Here is a 23,773-nt window from a genome sequence, read left to right on the forward strand (position 1 = left end):
CCTGGACAACGTCATTACTTCCTGTCAGTGGAAGAACAGAGAAGCCAAACGACCCCCAGAGCCACCCAGTGCTGGACAGCTGCTCATGCTGCTCCCCCAGGCTGAGTTCTTATCTTGCTTCACACCTGCTTGTCCTCTGAGGCCTCCTTGGGGCCTTTTCTGACCCTCCATTGAATAATCTCTTTCCTGTAGGCTTGGATAACTGTGCTGTGTAGTTGCATGTCTTGGTGGGTTTGTTTACTTCAGTCCTGCTATGGACACATGAGCTGTGTGTGGCCTTGGGCGAGTGTTCTAACCTTTGCACACCCCAGATCCAACCTCTTTACACAACTCAGTAGAACGAGTTCAAAAATAAAATGTTCCCGGGCATTTCCCCTGATGCTTGGTTCAGAGTTGTCATTAGCATTAGTCTGTCTCCATCCAGTGACATCCTCTAAGCTTGCACTATGGGGCTGATCCTGAGCCTGGCACAGGGCCCAGAGATGGAAACACCACCTGTTTTTACCAAAAAAGGCTCCGGGCTCATGAAGGAGACAGACTTGTGACCAGGTGAAGGGAAAGAGCACACAAGGAGACATTTAGGACCTCAGCAATGCACACCAACATGGGTTGCTACATTCTGCCTGCAGATCTGCGGAGTTTAAAAAGGGACAGGAGGGAGAGGGTGCCATTGGTGTACTTGTGGTACACCAATGGAGGGCCATTTGCAGGGTCTGCCAACTTTTAAATGCTCGTGCCTGTTGTATGCTCACCAATGACACCACCAGATGGAATCCACCCAAAGTGCTTGCAGAGATGTTGGTATGAAGGTACATTGTACAGCCTGTCTGTGATTCCAGCAGACTGAAGACGCCTTACATGCTCCTTAACTGGTGACAGGGTGAGCAAATCATTTTCCAGTGGCACATTTGAATAGATGCAACCATTAAAGAAAGGTAGATCTATGCATATCAACTTGGAGGCACAGAAGGGTTTGTTAAGTGAAAAACAATCAGCCTTTCTGCCATGATCACAAAGACCTGAGACAATCAACTTATAAAGATAAAAAGTTCATTTGGGCTCACAGTTTTGCAGGTTCCAGTCTATGATTGATTGGTCCTGTTGCTTTGGGCCTGCCATGGGGCAGCACACCATGACCCTGGCATGTGGGGCTGCAAAACCCACCTCCTGGTCAGGGAGCAAAAGAGAAAAAGAGGAAGGGGCAGGAGTCCCACAGTCCCTTGGAGGGCACACCCCACAGTGGTCAAAGATTTCCCACTAGGCCCCATCTCTTTGAGGACAAAACTTTAACACAGGCCTTTGGGGGCACATTCAGGATCCAACCATTGCACTGCCAACACCCCCTAGTGGTAGACCTGCAGTACTGGGTGTTTTCATGGTTGAAGGACCAGATTACTCCGCTATGCTCTAGGAATCTGGGCGGCCTCAGAATCACAGCGGGGCAGGTGGGGAAAGCCTTTAATTTTTCAGTTGGGTATGTTTTATTTCTAACAGATTGCATTTATAATTTAAGAAAAATTGAAGGAATTAGAAAAGATGCTGGGATGCATAGAGGGAGAGACACCCACCCTACTCCGGCAGGTCTGTGACACACACATACCCCCCACCCTCCTCCTCCCCGCCCTGATCAGGAAGGATGTGTCTAGGTCCTCTGGCTACCCCTGTACTCTTTGTAGGTGGTGGTGGGTGGGGGAACTGGGTACAGTCTGAGAGTGGAAGGCTCGCCGCAGACTGAGTCCCCTCCCACACTGGAGTTTGTCACCCTGGAGTTTGTCACCCGTTGGCTGTCTCTTCCTTGAGGAGGGAGGGTGTGAGCCGCCCTTGTCCCTAGTGCTGGGCACACACCTCCCTTTAAGGAACATTGGCAGGGCGTCCTAGGATACTGTCAGGGCGGTGCGCGCGCCGGTTGGGGGTGCTCATCTGGAGCCCTGTGAGCCCGGGTCCCCTGCGCCGGACCACGGTGGGCGCAGAACACTTCCAGCACGGGCGACTGCAGCCGGTGCCACCCAGACCAGCCAGTTCTCTCCCCGGGTGCTAGGTGGGGCGGGGTGGATCCCGCGTGCTTGCGGGGCGCGGCTGGGCGCGGGAGGAGGCCGCTCTACGCAGCTGTGCGCCCGCGCCGCTGGGGGCCGCCCGCGGGCCGAGCCGGCCAGAGCGCGCCGTGCGCCTGGGCCCCGCCGCACAGCTCCGCGCCAGGCGGCCGGCGGCGACACACGGGCGGCTGTGGAGCCGGACGGGCAGCAGGAATGCGGAACCCGCGCGCGGGCTGAGCCGCGGGGATGGCGCAGGGGCGTCGGCGGGCGGCCTGCGTGCGGCCCTAGCGAACACGACGCTCCTGGCCCCGACCCGGCATCGGCATCGCGGGCGGCATCGCGGCCATGGCCAAGGAGCGGCGGAGGGCCGTGCTGGAGCTGCTGCAGCGGCCGGGGAACGCGCGCTGCGCTGACTGCGGCGCCCCGGGTAGGTGCGGGCCGGTCGCCTGGGTGTGGGTGGGTGCAGATCCAGGTGGATGGAGCCGGGCGGATGCGACTCGGGCAGGTGCCCGCCCGCCCCAGGGACGGGGAGGGGTACCCAGGGCGCCTCTGGAGGTGGGGGCGTCGTCACCAGGCTCGGACCGCGCTAGGGTGGGGCACGGCCCCGAGTGCACCTGCGGACGGCGGGCTGGGGCGCCTCCCCGCTCGCGCCCTCCCTGTGCCGCCTCCTCCCCTCCCCCGCCAGGCTGCGTGTCTCGCTGTCACCCGCGGACCGCCAGCCGCCTTGCGAAACCTCGGGCTTCTCAAAGAAAGAGGAAATTGCTGGGGGCGGATGTCTGCAGGAAAGGGACCGCCAGCAGCCCCAGGGGTTCTGCCGGGATGTGGGGTCCACCTGGCTTCCAGCTACCTGGAGGTGACGTCATGGCACAGGAGCACCTTCCATTACTGGCCCAGGGCGGAGGGTGAGGGGGGGGAGAGGAAACCCCGTCTAGCCGCGGGGACCCTGTGGGGAAGGACTCCAGACTCCAGTCCAGCTCCCTGCACCTAGCTGCTCTAGGGCAGGCGGCCAGGACAGATGGGGCACCAGGACAGGTGAGGCTGTGGAGATAGGCCCTTGGTGCACCTGACACTCCATCCTCCCTGCCAGACTTCTCCAGACTTTGTCCCTTAGTGACCCGTGGTCTGGGTGATTTCCAAGGCGCCAGGGTCCAATGGGCCCAGAGGTTGGTTGTGCTTTCATACCGGCCTGAGCCTGCTCCTGAGCAGCTGCCCAGGCAGGCCCTGGGCTTTGGAGTGAGGGTGGCCCCTAGAGGTTTTCCTGCTTATGCCACCTGCCCCAGCGGGAGGTGCCCACTCAGGGCACCCAGGTACACCAGGAGCCTGGGGGCTCCCAGCTGAAGCCCCTTGGAACAGACTCTCACCGAGGGCCCCCACGGGACCTGCACCATCCCTGGGATATTGGCTGGAGACATAGCCTGCTGACACCCTGGGAACAGGATCTCTGGGACTGTCTCTACCTCCCTACCTTCTGGGCTGGGAAGGATCTCTGACACCCCAAGGTCCTGGGGATCTGTTGGTTGGCTTGGAGAGGCCACACCAGGAGCTCATTGTCCCTCAAGGGACACAATGACTGGATTTCCTGGGAAGCTGGGCAGAGCGTGGGGCTGGAGTGGCCTTTTCCCTGGCCTCCTGGGCCCTGCTGATGGCGCAGTGGGGCGGAGGCTCCTCGTGCATGCAGCCTCAACCGACTCCCCACCTCCCTCCTCCAGACCTGCATTCCACATGTTCAGGAGAGCTGTGCCAGGGAGAGCCTGCGAGGGGAGGGCAGTCAGCTCTCAGGCCTGCCTTGGGGGGCCATGCCCAGGGCAAGGGGAGCGAGCCTTGTCCCTGGCCTCCCTGGTCACATATCCACTCTCCCGCCACCTGGTCTGCCCAGCCTGGCAGGAGGAAGAGGGGCTTCCTTGGCCTGCCATGCCTGCCCACTCAGTGTCCCCAGGCCCCTCAGTCCCATGGCCATGGCCCTGCAACAGCCTTGCTTGATGCTGCAGCACAGCCTTGGCCCTTTTAAGGCCCAGCACTTCCTGACATTGGGCCAAGCCACCAGTTTTTCAGAATTGGTCCATGACATCAGCAGCTTGCCTTATCTGACCAGCAGCCCCGTGGAGCAGGCAAGACCTGAGGTTGTTTCCACTTTACAACCAGGGGAACCAAGACCCTGAAAACTTGGGGGCCCCCAAGCATACCAGGCTTCCTGATTCCTGGCCTTGCCTGCTCATGCTGTTTGTGCCAACTCCCCATCATTCTGCCTTGCCCCAGGCTGTGGCCACCACACTGCTCCTGCCTGGGACCCCCGTGGCTCTCTGCTCTTCAGCTGAAGCTGGGGTGTGGGTCCCTGTCCTGTGTCACTGTGGGATATAGCAACACGGGCCATGCTGGTGTTGATGAAATTGCGGGGGGCAGAGAGCATGGGCTGCCCACGGTCATCAGAGCACCTTCGTGCGGGCTCATGGCTGTGCTTCCTGACCATGGCAGCAGGAGCAAGGCACCCTCCCCACAACACTGTCTCTGGAAAGCAGGACAGCAGGGCAGTCCTAGCCACCTTTGACCACCAGCTGGGGACCCTGGGGTGTACTTGGGCGGACCCTACCAGCTGACTGTGCCTGAGGGTCTCTGCACCCCCAGAGGAACTCCTCCTACACCCTTCCCCTTCTCTCCCCAGTAGCAGGCTCCTTGACCTTGAACCTGGACCCACCCACCACTGTCAGAGTCACTTTTCTTATCACAGGCTGGGATGGGGGGTAACTGTGCTTGGGCCCCTTCTCCTGGGGAGATGCCCTGGAGTCCCTCTGTGGGTGGGGGTTTCAGGAGAGAGGAGGTGCCCTAGTGCCTGCTCTCATTGCAACAGTTTCCAGTGCTTCACATGCCAGGAGGGCTTGGGAGTCTGAGCTCTTTGGGTGGGTTGGGGTGTGGGCAATAATTCCAGGTGATGCTGGTCACCTGGACACTCTTAGGACCCCCTGGCCTTCCGGTTCTGGAGGTCTGGCTCACAGAGGAAGTCTTTGCTTCTAGCTAGTCCAGGTGGTCTGAGTCCATCAAGGGAGGTAAAGTGCATGCCATCCTGGGCCTGAGGACCCCGGCAGGTCCAGGCTCTGGGGGGCCAGGATGCATGCAGGGACTGGGTGAAAGAGACCCTGAGACCCAGTCCTTGAAGTTCCTCAGGGTCTGGGACAGGAGCTGTGGGTTCAGAGTGTGAAGTCCTCATTCAGCCCCAGGGCTTCAGGGCAGAGGCCATGATTTCCATTCAGACTCAGACATTGCTGGCAGCCAGGCAGAGGCACTGGGTGGGAGGAGTTTCAGGAACTTGGCCTGGTTTGGGAGAGGGTCTGGTTGGTGGCAGCGGGCTGCCAAGAGGTACTCCAGGCAGGCCCACCCCTCCCCTGGGCAGCAGCTCACCTGTTTGTTTTTGTAAATATAATACTTGTCATCTTAACTGTGCCTGAGTCTGTGGCCCAGTGGCATTCGCACATTCCCAGGGCTATGCAGCCGTCCCCACCTCCACCTGTAGGTCCTCCTCATCCCCCCACACTGAAGCTCTGTCCCCTCTAAACACTGACTCCCCATCCCTCCCCTGCCCCGGGCACCCACCATGCCACAGGACCTACGACATGCCTGCCCACCTACGACATGCTTGACCACCAGCTGGGGACCCTGGGGTGTACTTGGGCAGACCCTACCAGCTGACTGTGCCTGAGGGTCTCTGCACCCTGTGCTGGAGGGGGCTGGAGGCCTGTCCCTCTGCTTAAGCACTGGGGACCCCAGCCTCTCCCTTCCGCCTGGACGGCGCCTCTCTCCTCACCCCTGGGCAAACGGGCACCCTAGTCTGTGCTGCTGACTGAGGTTACCCCACAATGGATTTCTTAGGCTGCTGGGCCAACCATGGTGACTACTGGTTTCTCTCTGAATGCGGGCACTGTGACCAGGCTCCCACACTGCTCAGGTGAGGGCGACTTTCCCCAGACCTCAGGCCCTGCCGGCTGCTGCAGCTCATTTACACCTGGCTTGGCCTCAGGTGCCCATCGGGCAGGTATGTCACCTGCCTGTCACCTCTTCCCTATGAGACCACTGCATAATCCCTCTTCAAAACCAGAGGACCTGTGCTTGGAGACAGGAAGGGGCTTCGGCAGTGCCAGGGGTGGTGGAGGTGGCCTGTGCGGTGTGGCTGGGGACTGTGCGCTCCCGTGCTGTGGCGGAGCCTCAGCCAGCGCCTTCCTCCAGGCCATGCCTGGGCCTGGCGAGACTGAGGCAGAGAAGTGACCGAAAGTCAGGGCGGCACCACCTGCCCCGCTGCCTCAGGTGAGAGTGTGGCGGTGACGGACAGCTGCCCTCTCAGGAGTGGTCAGGCCAGAGGACAGAGGGGAGCTGGGCCATTGGTGTCTCCAGGAAGAACGTTGGCTGTTGGGACATTTGGTCCAGAGGCCCTGTTCTGCCCTGGCCTGTTTGAGGAACAGGAAGAAGTGGAGTTGAAGGCTGGGGACGGCTCTGGAACCACAGGGCAGAGGTGTCACCTCCAGCAGGGTGGTCTAAGTTCAGTGGATGTCTGAGGGTCCTGGTTCCCTCATCTCAGGCTGCAGCAGATGACCCAAGGCAGGAGGGGCTTCGGGGGAAGGCAGGTAAGGAGGTGGCCCTGAGCAGCAGGAGATGGCAGCAGGGAATCACAGGAGGCTGGAAGCTTGGCCAGGTGAGCTGGGCTCTCAGGAAGGGGGTGCTGCCTGCCCGAGAGACGTGGGAGCAGCAAGCCACCCAGGCCTCTGTGAGGTGCAGCTTGGGAGCTGGCGGCAGCACTTGGAGGCATCCTGATTCTGCTCTGGAAGGGAGGGGTCCCCTGGGGGGAGCTGGGGACCCGGGCTGGGGAGGCTCAGCCTGCCTGGAGGGATGCTGTGGTTTCCTCCTGAATAAGAGGCCAGGTTCATGGCCAAGAGGGGGGCTGGGGGGCAGGAAGGCCCACTTTGGGGAGTTAGAAGGAACTGGGAGAGCGAGGCTGAGTGGTGGCTCCTGGCAGTACCCACAGGTCTGTGGTCCTGAATCCTGCAGAGTACCTTCTACAGGGACATGTCTTTCTCTAGAATGTTCTGCATCTTGGGCACAGGCCTCAGTGGGTGGAGAGGAGGGCTCTGCATGGAGTGACAGAGGGAGGGGCCAAGGATCTACTGCCGCCTGGGAACCTCAGTGGGATAAGGAGGAAGCCAAGACATGGGGGGAGGTGAGGGAGGGTGGGGTCTCTGGAGGCTGGGGGCAGGGTTCGAGTGGACCCGTGGGAAGGCAGGTGTGAGACCCTGTAAGACAGAGTGGTGCGACCAGGGAGCACTGGATGCAGGCGGTGGGCTGCCAGGTACCTGGGTTTAGGGTGGAGAACTTCCAGATGTGTCATTGTCACAGACGTGAAACCTGGGAGCAGTGTGAGGGGATGGGGGAGGCTCCTGGGCAGCCTCTGAGTGAGAGTGAGGGGCTGCCGTGGCAGGGCCTGGCCGGTGGCTTGCTTTACAACCTGAAGAGGTGAGACCAGCATGTCCCAGCCCACGGCAGGTGAGGTCAGAGGACCCACCAGGGCCACTGTAGGTCTTGCCTTTACTCCCGGTCACATGAGAGCCACGGGGCAGAGACGTGAGAAGAGAAGTGAGATTTGTAGCAGGACCCTCGGCTGGTGGGACAGATGGATGGACTCATCAGTCCAGACGCGGGCTGGCTGTGGGTCAGCCGGCACGTCCTTGACCTGGGAGGCAACAGGGTGTGCTGGCACCCGGGATGTAGGGTGTGATGGGCAGGGAGGAGCCAGGAGCCCCACGGTCAGGAGGACGGAGGTGCCCACAGCCCTGGGGAGGGCGGTGAAGGTGCGGGCATTCCTGGGGGTGGGTGATGGGCAGCCTGGAGACCGGAGCCTGTGGAGCCTGCGGCACAGCGAAGCCCTGCAGGAGATAGACTGCGGTGGAACTGGGGCGCCATCCACATTTAAATGTTTCTTTCTCCTTTTTAAAAATTCTTGAGTCAAAATCCACATATGATAAAATTAACCGTTTAAAAGTGAAAACTCAGTGGCATTTAGAACATTCACAGTGTTGTGCAACCACCACCTCTAGCTGGTTCCAAAAATATGGCTTTCACAGCCAGGCGACCAGATGATTTGCAGAGGAGGGAGCCCATGCCCTGCCCTAGGTGGGAGTCGCAGTGGGGCAGGCAGAGGCTGTGGGAAGCAGAGGCTGTGGGAGGCAGAGGCCGTGGGAGGCAGAGGCCATGGGAGCAGAGGCCATGGGAGCAGAGGCTGTGGGAGCCCATTGGAGCAGCTGCGGGGGTGGGATGGAGAGAGGGACTGTGGCAAACGGTGTGTGTGTGGGGGGGTCTCATGGGAGTGACCCAGGAGGCCAGGTGGGTGCTGCCTTTGTGGGAGAAGGGCTGAGGGCTGAGCGAGGTGGGGAGAGGTGCAAACCCCTCGCCCACCCAGGGCCCTGATGTTCACTGATGCCCACGGTGTCCAAGGTGTCCCCTTGCCACTGGAATCTGCCAGGGCCCTGAAGCAACATGGCTGTCTTGTGGATTCCAGCAGGGAGTGGAGGATGGGCAAAATGACAGACACCTGGTGACATGGAGTGTTGGAGCAGGTGCCACCACACAGGCCGGAAAGTGGAGCCCCGGGGAGCCTGTGTCTCAGTGCAGGGTGGGGTGCTGAGGATTGGGGGACAGTTATGCACACCCTGCATACAGGCCCTACTTTCTAAGACCCCTAGGGACCACTGTAAAGGGTGGTAGGCGCCAGAACCCCTCCCCTGAGGCTGACCCTGAGGAGCTTGGCTCTCACCTGAGCTGCCCATCTGCCCTGCCCAGAGCCAGGCGGACTCATTGTCACACACTGTGTGTTAGCAGTGGAAAGGACAAAGTTCTCCAGACCAAGGCCACCAGGCTAGGCCACACCAGTTTCTAGCAATAGGGTCCTCTGCACCCCCTTTCCACACTGCCTGGGCCCCAGCCAAGGACACACCTGCTCCACCCAGCTCAGCCCCAAGATGTGCCTCACCTGCCCAGGTGCCTCAGACCAGTTCCCGGAAATGGTGAGGGGCTGAGTCACCTCAGGGAGAGGCAGAGCCAGGGGGTTAGAGGGAGGGTGAATGGAGCTGGGAGGAGGGGAGCTGGGGGGAGCATGAAGCGGGGTCACAGCACGGCTTCCCCCACCAAGGCCAGGAGCACAGGGTGGCCAGGGTCTCTCACAGCACCTGGAGACCCTGGCCACCCTGGGTCTGGGAGGGGTCCCTGAAGACCGTGAGTGCATGGTAGGGGGCCCATCTTCTGGGATAGGTGGGCTCAGAGATGCACCAGTTCTGTTTGAAGTTCCTCTCTGCTGGGATGTAGCTGACACCCACCACACACCCAACTTAGATGCAGAGTTGGAAAAAGTGACCACAGTCACACTTTAGGTACGGGACATTTTCTCATTCCCAGAATGACCGCAGGACCCTTCGAAGCCAGCCCTGCCCCCGGTGACTGAGGGTGCTGGGCATCTTTCTTGTGTCTTGGTAGAGGGTGTTGAGATCTTTTGCCCACTTTTTGATTGGGTTGTTTTCCTATCACTGAGCTTGAATAGTTCTTTATCGGCTTTGCATACAAATTGTTTTATCAGATAAATGATCTGCAAATATTTTTTTTTCTGGTGTGGCCTGACTTTCACTTCTTCAACAGTGACTTTCAGAGAGCAGATTAAAAAAAAAAAAAAAAAAAAAAAAAAAGTTCTGGACTGGGTAAGTACCCCTAGGTTTAATCCCGTGCCAAATAAATAAATAATCAAAAAATTAAAAAAAAATTCTCATCAAGCCATTTTATCTCCTTCCACTCCTCAATTCTGATTCTGGGGCTGTATCTAAGAAAATCTTTGCCTAACCCAAGATCACAGAAAAATTTCTTCTGTGTTGTATTTTGGAAGTTTTATAGTTTGGGGTTTACATTTATCACTAGGAGGCAACTGGAGTTATATCTTGTATATGGTGAGCTGGAGATTGAAGTTTATTGTTTTGCAGATGATACCTAGCTGGTGGGAAAGTATTCTTTTTCTACTGATTTGCATTGATATCTTTGTCAATAATTAAATGTCTGTCTAGGGGTGGGTCTGTTTTTTGGATTCACTGTTCTGAACCATTGATCTACGTATCCATTTTCATGTTAATGCCACACTGTTCTGATAATTGTCATTTTTCAGGGTTTTTTTTAAATAATGGCAAATCTGCTCCATTAGGCTTATTTCATTTTATTTTATTTTTTTAGAGAGAGAGAGAGAGAGAATTTTTTTTAATATTTATTTTTCAGTTATCGGCAGGCACAACATCTTTGTTTGTATGTGGTGCTGAGGATCGAACCCGGGCTGCATGCATGCCAGGCGAGCGCGCTACCGTTTGAGCCACATCCTCAGCCCCTTTCAGGGTTTTTTTAATATTTATTTTTTAGTTGTAGTTGGACACAATATCTTTATTTTATTTATTTATTTTCATGTGGTGCTGAGGATCGAACCCAGGGCCTCACACGTGCTAGGTGAGCGCTCTACCGCCGAGCCACAATCCCAGCCCTGATAATTGTCATTTGATAACAGGTTCTGAAAACATGTGGTGTTCTCCATCTTCGTCCTTTTTCTAAGCCATTTTCACTATTCTGTCTTGCATTTTAGAATCAGCTTAAGTTCTGCTTTTAAAGTACTGTTAGAAATCGGATAGGTCTGCATTCAACTTATAGATTAATTAATTAATTAATTTTGGTGGATACCAGGTATTAAACTCAGGGGTGCTACATCCCTCACCCTTTTTATGTTTTATTTTGAGACAGGGTCTCACGTTTCTTAGGGCCTCTCTGAATTGCTGAGGCTGGCCTAGAACTTGAGATCCTCCTGCCTCAGCCTCCTGAGTTGCTGGGATCACAGATGTGTGCCACCAGGCCCAGCTGAACCTATTGATTAATTTGGAGAAAGTTTATGTGTCATGAAAGCAGGCTCTCCCTTCATATCTATAGATCCTCTTTAGTTTCTCTGAGCAGTATTTTTCAGTTTTCTGTGTACTATGTTATCTTTTGTCCTTTATCCCTAGGCATTTCATGTATTTTGTTATTATAAGTGGTGTTTCAAAAATTTCAATTTTGGTGTACCCCTTTCGCTTTGCCAATTGGACTGATGCCCAAGTATGGGCAAAGGAAATGTCCTCTTAAAACTCAGGCAGATGAAGTGTTTGCCATGTAACCTGTCAGAGGAAGCAGATTGAAATAGATTTCCTGGAAGGTCTTACACAATTTGATATTAAAGCAGTTCTAGTTTTACAGCATAAAAAGTGAATTAAGTTTTAAATTATACTAGCGATTTGATTTGGTTTGTCTAGTGGTTCAGAGGTTGTCACCTCATCAGAAGAATAGCTGTAAAGTAGGGGTGTATAGAGGGAAAAGAGGACAGGTGGAGGAAGGAGACTAGGTGAGAGAGGTGGGGGGCACCCAGGACTGATTGGAGTAAATCAAATCCCATACAAGTATGATTTTGTCAAAAGAACCCAACTATTATAACTATAATGCACTAGTAAAAGAAAGCAACAAAGGGTTGTTTACTTCAAGGCCTCTTCCAATTAGATTAATAATTGAAAAACGAATCAAGCCATCATAGCCTTGTTGGGTTATTCTGAGTAAATGAGTCATGATTTATATAATAAATGGAGCTGTCAAAACCGTTTTCTGCATTGCTGTTGTGTTTTTGATGAGACACTTATGAGAATTTCAAAAAAAAATTTAATTTTGAGGGTTGGAGTTGTGGCTCAGTGGTAGAGCACTTGCCTGGCATGGGTGAGGCACTGGGTTCAATTCTCAGCACCACATGTAAATACTTAAAATAAAGGTCCATGAACAACTAGAAAAAAAGATATTTAAAATATTTCATTTTCTGATTGCTTATTGTTAGTATATAGAACTACAGTGATTTTTATATGTTTTTCTTGTATTCTAAAACCTTCCTAGAACACTTATTAGTTCTAAGGGTTTTTAAAATAGAGTCCATTGGATTCTCTACATAGATTATTATGTTGTCTGTGAATAAAGACCATTTTATATCTCTCCCTTCTCAGCCTAGATGCTTGTTATTTATTTTTCTTTTTTGTATTATTATTATTATTTGATGGTGCTGGGGATGAACGCAGAGCCTAGTGCATGTGAGGCAAGTACTCTACCAACTGAGCTATATCCTTAGTCCTCTTTTTTGCCTCCTTGCACTGATTAGAACCTTCAGTTCAATGTTGAATAGTGGTCTTGTTTGTTTTTTCAAAATATATTTAGTTGTCAATGAGTATTTATTTATTTATTTATATGTGCTGCTGAGAATTGAACCCAGTGCCTCACACATGCCAGGCAAGTGCTCTACCACTGAGCCACAACTCCAGCCCAGTCTTGTTTTATTATTGATCTTAGAATGAAAACATTCAGTCTTTACCTTTTCTCTTTTTGTAATACTTTGGATTGAACCTAGGGGCACTCTACCACTGACTATGTCCCAAGCCCTTTTTCTTTTTTTATTTTGAGACAAGATCTTACTAAATTTCCCACACTTACCTTGAACTTGTGAGCCTCCTGGCTTAGCCTCCTGAGTATCTGGGATTATAGAGGTGGTCACTGCACCTGACTGAAAATAGTCTCTCTCAAGGAAGTGAGATGTTCACTGTAGATGTTTTGTGGGGATGTTTCCTTCTATACCTAGGTTTCTGAGAGTTTTTATCAGGATGTTGCATTTTGTCCAATACTATTTCTGCTCCTATTGAGATGATCATATGGCTTTTCTCTTTTAAATCTGTAAATATGATGACACTGATTTTACTATCAAATATCAAACCAACCTTGCATTCCTGGTACAAACTCTGTTAATCATGGTATTTTCTTCCTTCCTTCCTTTCTTTTTTTTCTCCTTTTCTCTCTTCCTCCCCTCCTTTCTCTCTCCTCCCTCCTCTTCCTCCTCCTCCTCCTCCTCTTTCTTCTTCTCTTTCTCCTTCACAGTTCTGGGGATTGAACTAAGGGATACACTGTCACTGAGATACATCCCCATCCATTTTTAGACAGGGTCTGGCTAAGTTTGTTGGGAGTCACCCCACCTCCAAAGACTAACCTCCCCATCCCCCCCCAGCTCCAAAGACTAACCTCCCCATCCCCCCTCCTGAAGGTGAGCCCTGCTGACTCACATGATCCTTATCCATCAATCAGACTAGCCCTGCTGGCTCACATGATCCTTACCTACCAATCAGAAAGCACTCCATGCCAACTGTCAAACCCTTCAACCATTAAACTGTCATAACTGTCAAACCACCCCTGGCTCTATAAATATGCAGAGCTGTTCCTCAACAAACGGGCATTTTCTCTGACGGCAAGCCTTGATCATTCTTTCAAAGTTGCCTAGGATGGCCTTGAACTTGCAATCCTCCTGCCTCAACCTCCTGAGTAGCTGGGATTATAGGCATGCCCCGCTGTACTTGGCTATTCTTTTTAAGTATTATTGGATATGCACAAGTTTTTATGGACATGTTTTGAATTCTCTTGGGTAAATACCTAAGAATAGAATGGCTGGGTTATATGGGATATATATATATATATCTCCATCTCCTCAACCAGCCCTGCCTGCTGACTTGTTAGAGGGGGGTAGCACTAGAGGTGGCTGTAGCCTCTTGTGTCCACTTGTCCAGGCCTGCCTATCTCTCCCTCTAAGCAGGGGTTGGCAGACTTTTTCTTAAAAGCCAGATGACCTGAGGGCTGTTCAGTCTTGTCACAGAGCTCGCCCTGTAGGAGGACAGGCATGGCATGTTCATGTGAAACTCTGGTGCAGAAGGAGGCAGTGGGCCCAGGGGCCTACTGTGGCAGCTGCTGCTGGAGGGTTCAGTAAACAGCACTCCCAGGCCAGGACCTGGACAGCCTTGCCCCACAGCTTCTGTGAAGCTGGACGGTGGGTAGGCACAGGCACCCCAGCCCTTGGCTGGGCAGGAACTTTTGGCACCTTAGTTCAGTCACAGAGCAATTTCCAGATGGGTAGATGAGGCCACAAGAAGCAAAGCCCTGGTCATAGAGACACACTGTCAGAGCAGAATCCTGCAATATCACCATGCAGTGAGAAGTGGTGTCCCCGGGAGCCCAGAGATTGTCCTAGTTGGCTTCTTGTACCCACTGCCCCTTGCAGTTGGATGCCACAGTCCCGACTTACCAACGAGGAAGCCAAGGCCACAGATGAGCTGGAGATTGTCTAAGGCTGTGCGCCAGCTGGGGACCTCATGTGCAGCCGTTGGCCAAGTGACTGTGAGCCACTTGGGGAGGGTTTCTGGAGGAGATGGAAGGGAACTGGGTCTCTCCTTTCTGGGACATCAGTCCTTCCCCATGTGCTCTCCAGGAAAGCATGTGACGTCAACTCTGTTCTGCTGCACAAACAAAGCTCCTGGCACTAGCCTGGGTGCCGCTAGTGAGTGAGGGTGAGGAGCAGCCCAGGGCTCCTGAGGAATCAGGGGCTCTGTTGAAGAGGGACTCTCAGGTAGTCATTCACTTGCAGATGCTCACCCAGACCTGGCCTGGGCCAGGGACTTAGTGGTGGGAAGCCACCATCAAGGGGAGACAGACTGGCTCAGTCAGGGAGCCTGGCTGCTGTGACAAGAAGCTCCCACCCCTCAGACACAGAGCATGTGGTCTTTTACTCTTGGCACAGTCCTGCCACGATGCTCACTTGGGCTCTCCTGGGCAGGAGACAACATCTTTGTTTGTATGTGGTGCTGAGGATCGAACCCGGGCCACACGCATGCCAGGCGAGCGCGCTACCGCTTGAGCCACATCCCCAGCCCCTGGAGATTGCTCTTTTGAGAACTCCTTTCAGCTCCCAAAGCCCCCTTTGCTCAGTTATTATGATGGGGTGTACAAGATGGGAAGGAAAATAACCAAGTCTCCCAACAAGCGCTCTCACCCAATTTAACAAGCCTCTCGTCCCCGTGTTCATCATGAAAAATTTCAAATGTGGTTATTCCGCCACACTTGCCCACACCCCGTTTAGATCCAACCATCATATTAGCATTTTATCATATTTGAATCATTCATTGTGTACAGTAGATATTTTTAAAATATTTATATTTTTGTTGTAGGTGGACACACAATATCGTTATTTCATTTTTATGTGGTGCTGAGGATCGAATTCAGTGCCTCACATGTGCTAGGCAAGCGCTCTACCACTGAGCCACATCCCCAGCCCCTATTTGACCTTGTTTTTAGTTTTTTTATTTTTTGGTACTGGGGGTTGAGCTCAGGGGTGTTCCACCACCGAGCTACATTGCCAGACCTTTTTATTTTATTTGGAGACAGGGTCTTGCTAAATCACCAAAGCTGGCCTTGAATTTATCATCCTCCTTCCTCAACCTCCCAGGTCGCTAGGATCACAGGCGTGTGCCATTGCAGCTTTGTTGAATTTTATAAAATAAACTAGATACCAAGTTGCATCATCTCTAAGTATGTTGGTGCCAAGTCAGGCCACAAGGCCGTCATCGCCCCTGACAACCTGAGTGCTGGCCACCGATTGTCCCCCCATGCACTGTCCATCTGCTGTGTCCCTCATGACTGTGGTGGGACCTGTGGGCCATGTCCTGCGTTGGTGTGAGGTCTTTCTTAGACTCAAAACCCTCTCCGGGTTTTCTCTTCCAACCTCAGCTCCTTGCTCTGGGATGATCTCTGCAGGCAAGGGTCCCCAGGGCAGCCACCTTGTGTGTGTGTGTGTGTCCAGCCCTGCTGGGGTCTCTGGAATGCTGGGTGCTGGTCCAGCCCTGGGGCCCAGCACTCGCCATGGCCCCTGGGTGGATGGACTCTCAGCAAATCTCTGGAGTCTCTGAGGGGAGCACCGTCCACATTAGGGGGCATCCAGTACAGCCTCCTCTGGGGGAGGCAGGGAGCCCTGCTTGGGCCCAGCGTCGGGTGGCCCCAGGGGTCATTCCCGCAGCCTCCCCTTGACCAGCAGGGAGTCGAGGCTTCCATCCAGGGGCCCTCGTGACCCTGATCTGACGTTCTGTCCACCCTCCAGTGTCCCCGTCCGAGCCTCCCTGACATCCACCTTTCCATTCCAGACCCTGACTGGGCTTCCTACACCCTGGGCGTGTTCATCTGTCTGAGCTGCTCTGGAATCCACCGGAACATTCCCCAGATCAGCAAGGTGAAGTCAGTCCGCCTGGATGCCTGGGATGAGGCCCAAGTGGAGGTACGGGGCTGAAGAGGGACATGGGTGGAGGGCAGAGGGACCACATGCTGGGGGACCCCAGACCCCATCTCTCTGGCTTCAGACACCTCTGAGGTCCCTCCAATCTGGGGCTCCAGGCAGCTTGGCCATGACTGGTGAGAGGCTCTTCCTGCCCCCGGGGGCTCGGGCTGGCCCAGGACTGAGGCTTTTATTGCTGACCCTTGTGGGGGCCACAGAGGGACACCCCACACAGAGTAGAGGGGACTTGCCTGGGGGATAGCTGTCCGTCACAGGGTGAGGGGTTTGCTCTGACCCTTGATGGGAGCTATGGAGACAGGGGTCTTTGAACCTTGATGACAGATCTGAAGCCCAGCCCCACCCTGCCTCGGCTGCCCATGACTCGGGTATAGGAGGCTCTCCAGGTGAGAGCAGGTGGGGCCAGGAGGCCTCTGGGGGGATGGGGTGGGTCTGGTGGCACTTGCCCCCCACATACCTGGGAACAGCAGTTTATAACCCTGGAGCTTGTTGGAAATGCAGTCCAGGCATGCGTGGCCTGCAGACTGCAGGCACCAAGGCTGTCCTGCGCGCTGTGCAGCAAAAGGTGTCCCTTGCCCCGTGAATGCCTGTGGGACCCTAGCAGGGTGAGGCCTTGGGGCTCCTGGGGCTCCTTGCTGTGGACCCCTGGATGGACATTTGATTTGTGGTATCTTTTGGTTGGCAGCCTCGGTTTCCCTCTCTGAAAAATAAGTAGGATGGTCCTTAGATTGTCCCTGTCTCTAGTGAGAATCAAAGATCAATGTCAAGGGGGTGCAGTGGCACACATCTATAATCTCAGCAATCTGGGAGGCTGAGGCAGGAGGATCACAAGTTTGAGGCCACTTTGGCAACTTAGGGAGGCCCTGTCTAAAAAATTAAAAAGGGCTAGGTGTAGTTTGGTGATAAAGCACCCCTGCATTCAATCCCCAGCCTTCTAATATGATGATGATGATGATGATGATGATGATGATGCAGGATCTCATAAGTTGCACAGTGTCTCACTAAGCATCTGAGGCTGGCCTTGAACTTCTGATCCTCCTGCCTCAGCCTCGCCAGCTGCCAGGATCATAGGCGTGCGCCTCTCCTCCCCTTTTCTTCACGTTTCGTGCATGGTTCTCTTTTCAACTTTATATTCTTCTATAACATCTTTCCACTTCATATTTCTTTCTTTCTTCTTCTTCTTTTTTTTTTTTTTTTCAATGCTGGGGATGGAACCCGGTGCCTCCTGCATGCTAGGCAGGGGCTCCACTGCTGAGCCACACCCCAGCCCTAGAACGTCTTTTTAAACAAACGTCTCATTGACTAAATTCACGTACCAAACAGTTTGTCCACTTGGAGCGCACGGCTCAGTGGTTTTAGCGTATTCTGAGTTGTGCCGCCAACATCCCAGCCTATTTTAGACATCTTCATCACCTCAGAAACATACCCCTTTTCTTTTGGGTGTGACCTCCTCCCAAGCCCTAAGCAGCCACAAACCCTCTCTATAGATCTGCCTATTTTGGATATTTGACAAAAATAGAATCGCATACCAGGAGGCCTTCAATGCCAGGCCCTCCGTGTTCCGCTGTGTTGGTGGCACTCTCCCTCCTGTGGCTGATGTTCCAATGTGTGGATGCTCACAGCATGTTGGTCCAACCCCCGAGGGACCCTGGCTGTCTCCACCTGTTTAGTGTTTTATTTATTTATGTTGTTTTTTGTACCAGGGATTGAAGTCAGGGGCGCTTTACCCCTGACCACATCCCAGCCATTTAACAACAACAACAACAAAAATTATTTTGAGACAGCTGAGGCTGACCTTGAACTTGAGATCCTCCTGTCTCAGCCTCTCAAGCTGCTGGGATCACAGGCGTGCACCACCGGGCCCAGCTTGTTCAGTATATTTTAATAACTTGGTAGCATTTGCACATGTCACACATCCAGCAGCTTCAGCAGGGCATGAGTGGGACACAAGCCCCTCCTGCCCTTGACTCCAGCCTCCCCCAACCCCTGGAGGCAACCAGGGCCAGGGTTTTGTGCATCTTTCTGGGACACCATCCTTTATGGGAACAAGCGTGTGTGCATCTTATAATCAGCACTGGGGACCTTCTTATCCAGTCCATGGTTGTGACATTGTCCCTCAAGTGGGTGAACCACAAGTTCCTCACCCATCGCCGCTCCGCCCCCCGCCGCCCCCACAGACATTCAGGTTGTTTCCAATCTTTCTCTTTGGGTAGATGAACTGCCTCATCATGTGGGTGACTCTGCGTGTGTGGGAATGGACCGGGGGCCTAAATTCCTAGTGGTGGAAGTTCAAGGTCAAAAGTCACATAGCTTGGAATTTGGGAGGGGTTCTGCCCTACCGCACCTTGGCTAGGTACACGCCCCACCCAGCGTGAGTGTTGCCACCCCTGCCCACAGGTGGCCCCTGGTGGCTTTTTTGCTGATCGGATAGTGCAGAGGTTCTCAGGGCGGGTCTGAACTTGGGATTTCTTATCTTGCGTGGAAGGGATCCTCAGGGATTTTTCCCCTCAGGACCGCTCTTCCCACCCGTCTCATCTTGGCTGTGACCCTCATCTTGGTTTCTTTTCACCCTCTGAGAAATTTGTGGAAAACCGTGTTTTCGGGGTTTTCTTTCAGCCTTGCTCATGGTGGTTTTAACGTGGAAATTTTTCTCCGTTGACCTTAGTCAAACCGATCCTTTTCTTTTGTGGTTTGAGGGATTATCGCACACTTAGCGAGGCGCGCCCCGTCCCGGCGTTATTGTTTAATAGCACCTCTGCTGAGATCTCATCCACACACTTCCAATTCATCGTGGTGAGGTGGACAGGTCAAGAGTGGCCTCCGCGCTGGGCAGCCCTAACCACCATCTAATTCCAGAGCACTTCCCTACCCCACTGCAGAGCCCGGCTCCACAGCAGCCACACCCCATGTCCCACCCCTCCCCAGGGGGACAGACACACCCAGGCTCCAGGTCTGCCTGGCCACTGCCTGTGCCTGCCCGGCTCACACAAGGGCCTTTGCGTCTGGCGGGTCTCCCTGAGCTCACCACGTTGGCCCTTGTCAGGGCTCACTATGGCACCACCATGAGCGCTTGGGCCAGAGTCTGTCCAGTGGCCAGTTGATGGGACCTGGGTTGTTTCCATATTCTGCTATTTTGAGTATATTGCCAGGAGCACATCTCCTCTCCCCGGAGTGGGGCGAGTCAGCTGGTCCTGGGGGGGGGGGGGGCACTGTCCCGCTCACACGCTCATCTGCAGCCCAGGAGGCTGGAGAGTCTCACATTGCCCGGGTCCTGCTGGGGTCACAGCCATCTTTGTGGTGAGGCTGTGGCTCACTGCAGCTTTGACTGGCATCTCCTTGGTGAGTGGTGCTGACCCCGCGTCTTCCCACGTGCTGACCGGCCATCTGTGGGTCTTCTTTGGATTAATGTCCATTCAAATCCTTTACCAGGGAAAAATGGAGTTCTTGGGCTGGGGCTGGGGCTCAATGGTAGAGCGCTTGCCTCTCATGTGTGAGGCACTGGGTTAGGTTCTCAGCACTGCGTATACAGAAATGAATAAAATAAAGGTCCATCAACAATAAAAATAAAATATTAAAAAAAATTGAGTTCTGGGGCCAGGGTTGTGGCTCAGTGGTAGAGCGCTTGCCTAGCATGCGTGAGGCACTGGGTTTGAGATATATATATATATATTTACCAATAAAGATAAAAAATATTTTTTCTTTTTTTATTATTAAGCAAAAGTTATTTGTGTATTCTGGACACAAATCCCATATCAGATGTGGATTTTTCAAATAGTTTTCCCTCATTCTGTGGGTTGTTTTTTAGCTTTTTTTTTTTAAATGCAAAAAGTACAGTTTGTATTTTTCAGGTGCTATGTAATTATTTTTTATTTTTGAGGAGACATTTACATCATAGAATTAACTATATTATTATTATCATTATTATATAGAGTACTGGGAATGGAACTGGGATGCTCGGCCGGTGTGAACCACATCCCCCAGCCTTTTCTTTTCTATTTTTATTTAATTTATATTTATTTAATTTGGACCTGGGGATTGAACCCAGGGGTGCTTTACCAATAAGCCACATCCCCAGCCCTTTTTATTTTTTAAAATTTTTTTAGTTGTGGTTGGTACAATATCTTTATGTATTTATTTATTTTTATGTGGTGCTGAGGATTGAACCCAGTCCCTCACGCATGCAAGGCAAGTCCTCTGCCACTGAGCTACAGTCCCAGCCCCTTTATTTTGTATTTTGAGATAGGGTTTCATCACGTTGCATAGGGCCTTGATAAATTACTGAGTCTGGCTTTGAATTTGCGATCCTCCTGCCTCAGCCTCCCGAGCGCTGGGATTACAGGCATGCACCACTGCCACCGTGCCCAGCTCACATTTTATTTTGAAACAGGATCTCACTAAGTTGCTGAGGCTGGCCTGGAAGTTGTAGTCCTCCTGCTTAGCTTCCTGAGTGGCCGGGATTCCCGGCCAGGCCACTGTCTGGCTGCTTGTTAATTTTTAAAATAAACTTTAGAATCATTGCTAGCTTTGAAAGTTTCAATTCCTACTTTTTGGGTGAATTGTACAAAATACATAGACTAACAAAGGAGGGGAGGGCTTTCCATCTTCCAGATCTTTGTTCAACGTTTCTCCTGCATCCTTTAAGAACAGGGTGCTTGGAGTCCACCTGTAATCCCAGTGATGTGGGAGGCTGAGGCAGGAGCATAGCAAGTTCAGGGCCCCCCCGGGGCAACTTAGCAAGACCCTGTTTCTAAATGAAAATGAAAGGTTGGAGGTGTTGCTTAGTGGTTAGCACTTGCCTAGCATGTGTGAGACCCTGGGTTCTATTCCCAGCACTGCAACAATAACAAAAGAGAAGAAGAAGGGGGAGGGAGGGGGTGGGGCAGGGGATGGGGGAGGGGGAGGAAGGGGAGGAAGAGAAAAGAAAAAAAAAAAAGAGCATGTGATTTTTTTTTTTTCCCCAGAAACTTTGCACCTATTTTCCTGAGCTGCACCTTGGGCATTTTCTCCAACAGTTAGCGGAGTGGACAGCTCTGATATCCATATAGCTCCCTAAAGAACTGACATTTCATTAAAAAAAAAAAAAAAAAGCCTTGGACTTCAGAATTTTCATGTGGTTCTGGCCTGTCATGGGATGGTCTCATCGTCTGTGATTTCCTTTAGTTGATCCCCCTGATCCTTCATGTTCATGACCACATGGTCCTGAGACCACAGTGACCCCTAGAGGACAGGACTTTTGTCTATGTGTTCCTGGAGGCCACATCCATATCCCAGGAGGGTCCTCCATCAGCCTCAGCTCTAAAGGCCACAGAGGCTTCCCTGTGGCTTGGAGCAGACCCACCCTTGTCCTCCAGACGGCTGTGGAGTGTGGTCTGGACCTTGCCTTTGGTTTCTGGTCTGGATCTTGGCTAGTAGAGATGGGGCATCTCTGCACCCGGCCTGCAGGAGGCTGTGGGCTTAAAACTGAGTGACGTGTCGGTGGAGTCAGGGCCATCAGGAGGGGGCTCTGCTCTCAGCCGCCCTGGCTGGGCCCTTCTTCAGGAAGCCCCTCCGTGGGCCATGGAAAGTAGTCTCTTCCCTCCACACTCTGACAGTCCCGGGACAGGAGGGCCATGGAGTTCCCGCCCCTTGCCGGCCAAGCCCTCGGGGTCTGGGGTCAGCCTGCCCCTGACCTGGGACTCCAGGGCGCTGACCCTGGCCCCCTCTCTTGCAGTTCATGGCGTCCCATGGGAATGAAGCCGCCAGAGCCACCTTCGAGTCCAAAGTCCCGTCTTTCTACTACCGGCCCACGTTCTCTGACTGCCAGTGAGTACTGGGCCTGCTCAGGGCTTCTGGTCAACAGCCTGGGCCCGGCGGGGGGTGTGGGAGGATCCAGAGTTTCTGGGGGAAGGTCAACCATGCCCGGGTCCCAGTTGCCCAGCAAAGAGGCCCACAGCCCACGAGAGCATGTCCCCATCCCTGTGCTGCTTGGTCCCTGGGGCTCATCTCCTTTCTGGGCTGGGACTGGGTCCTGAGCAGGTAGGAGGGAGCCAACTAGCCAAGGTCCAGACCCCTTTGTCTGGCTTGGGTTCCTGGTGTGGTGGACGGATGGTGGGGGGCGGGCAGGGCTCTGTCAATCTGGGTGGGCCACGGCAGGGCCTTCTCCTTGGGGGTCTCAGGGGGTCTCTTGATGCCACTGGCGTGGGTGTGGCTCTCAGGGGCCCCCTGCGACCACTCACCTACCTCCCTGAGCCTCAGCCTCCACATCTGTCCAGCCAGCGGGAGCGGTGAGGAGGTGACAGCTTCAACTGTACCAGTGCCCTCCTCTTGCCCCACCCAGGGAGGGACAGTGTGGCCGGCTAGCCTCGTCCAGGTCCCCAGGCCTGCTTGTCCCTCTGGGTCTTCCCTTTCCCATACCCACCCTGCGCCTTCTGCCCCACCCCGACCTTGGCCCGCTGTTCCCTACCTGGAGTGCCCTCCTGGCTCTGCCTGGCCCTGACCAGCGCCTCGAGCTGGCTCTGGTTGGCTGCCACTGTGTCCTGGGGTCCCCGCCCTCCCTTGAGCTGGGTGGGGCTGAGCACCTCCCTGGTTCTCCTGTGGCCTTGCCCAGTGGGCCAGGGGCAGGGCCTCAGGGGTCTGGGGCTGAGGAAGCTGGGCCCAGCACCACGGGCTGCTGTATTTTTGAGGCACAGCATGGGAAGCCGTGTGTCCACGGGGGCCACTCTGGTCCTTCCATTAGCCCGGGGCTCCCAGGAGGCCCTCCCCTCCAGGCCATCTCCTGAGGCTGGATGTCCCCTGCTGAGACTCCTGGCCCACCTCCCTTCCTGTCCCTGCCCTCTTGGGGAAGTGTCAGTGTCCAGTAGGACACCCATATCCCCTTGTCTTCTCAAAGCAGGAAGGGTCCCTGGGTCAGTTGGAGCCCCTCCCCTGCTGGCCACAGGTTGGGGCAAAGGACCCTCATGGCCATTCTGTCCAGCCCTCCTAACTCAGTATTTTTTTTTTTTTTTTTTGGTACCAGGGATTGAACCCAGGGGCGTTAACCACTGAGCCACATCCCCAGCCCTTTGTTGTATTTTATTTTGAGACAGGGTCTCGCTGAGTTGCTGAGGCTGGCTTTGAACTCACCATCCTCCAGCCTCAGCCTCCCGAGCCGCTGGGATGACAAGGGGGCCTGGCCTAACTGGGTACTTCTGAGGCCCAGGGAGCTGAGTATACTTCCTAGAGGACCCAGAACCGGGGATCCCAGCCCATTCCAGTCAGGGAGTCACCCGACAGGGATGAGAGGGGGCAGGCTGGCAGGTGGGAGGGCCAGTTGGTGCTCAGAACTGCACAGCTGGCCAAGTTGTCCCACCTCCGGAACTTGCCCTTTGTTGGAAAAGGAGTCAGTACCGGGCCCTGCGCCCCCCACCCCCAGGCTGCCGAGACCCCGCTCTCCAGGTCCCGTTGTGACTCAGTTTTGCACAGCTGGGCCCCGCCCGGCCTCCTGTTTGCTCAGCGTTTTTCTCTGGTTGACTTCTCCGTGACCCCAGACTCCTTGGACCCACCCACAGGG

General features: G+C 54.0%; 1 protein-coding gene and 1 non-coding gene across 2 annotated transcripts in view; both read left to right on the forward strand.

Annotated features, from left to right (window-relative positions):
• Positions 1-2,378: 2,378 nt before the first annotated feature.
• Adap1 (ArfGAP with dual PH domains 1) overlaps positions 2,379-23,773 on the forward strand; it is a 44,201-nt gene continuing 22,806 nt past the window's right edge. The window contains exons 1-3 of the mRNA XM_076839742.1: positions 2,379-2,460; positions 16,100-16,230; positions 21,956-22,047. Of these exons, the coding sequence (XP_076695857.1) occupies positions 2,379-2,460; positions 16,100-16,230; positions 21,956-22,047 (305 nt within the window). The remainder of the gene's footprint in view (positions 2,461-16,099; positions 16,231-21,955; positions 22,048-23,773) is intronic.
• On the forward strand, positions 11,140-11,254 carry LOC143385530 (small nucleolar RNA SNORA27). The gene has a single exon (XR_013089484.1). It is a non-coding gene; the product is annotated as a small nucleolar RNA SNORA27 (small nucleolar RNA).

The sequence above is a fragment of the Callospermophilus lateralis genome, chromosome 19 (genome assembly GCF_048772815.1).
Source record: "Callospermophilus lateralis isolate mCalLat2 chromosome 19, mCalLat2.hap1, whole genome shotgun sequence".
NCBI classification, from domain to species: Eukaryota; Metazoa; Chordata; class Mammalia; order Rodentia; family Sciuridae; genus Callospermophilus; species Callospermophilus lateralis.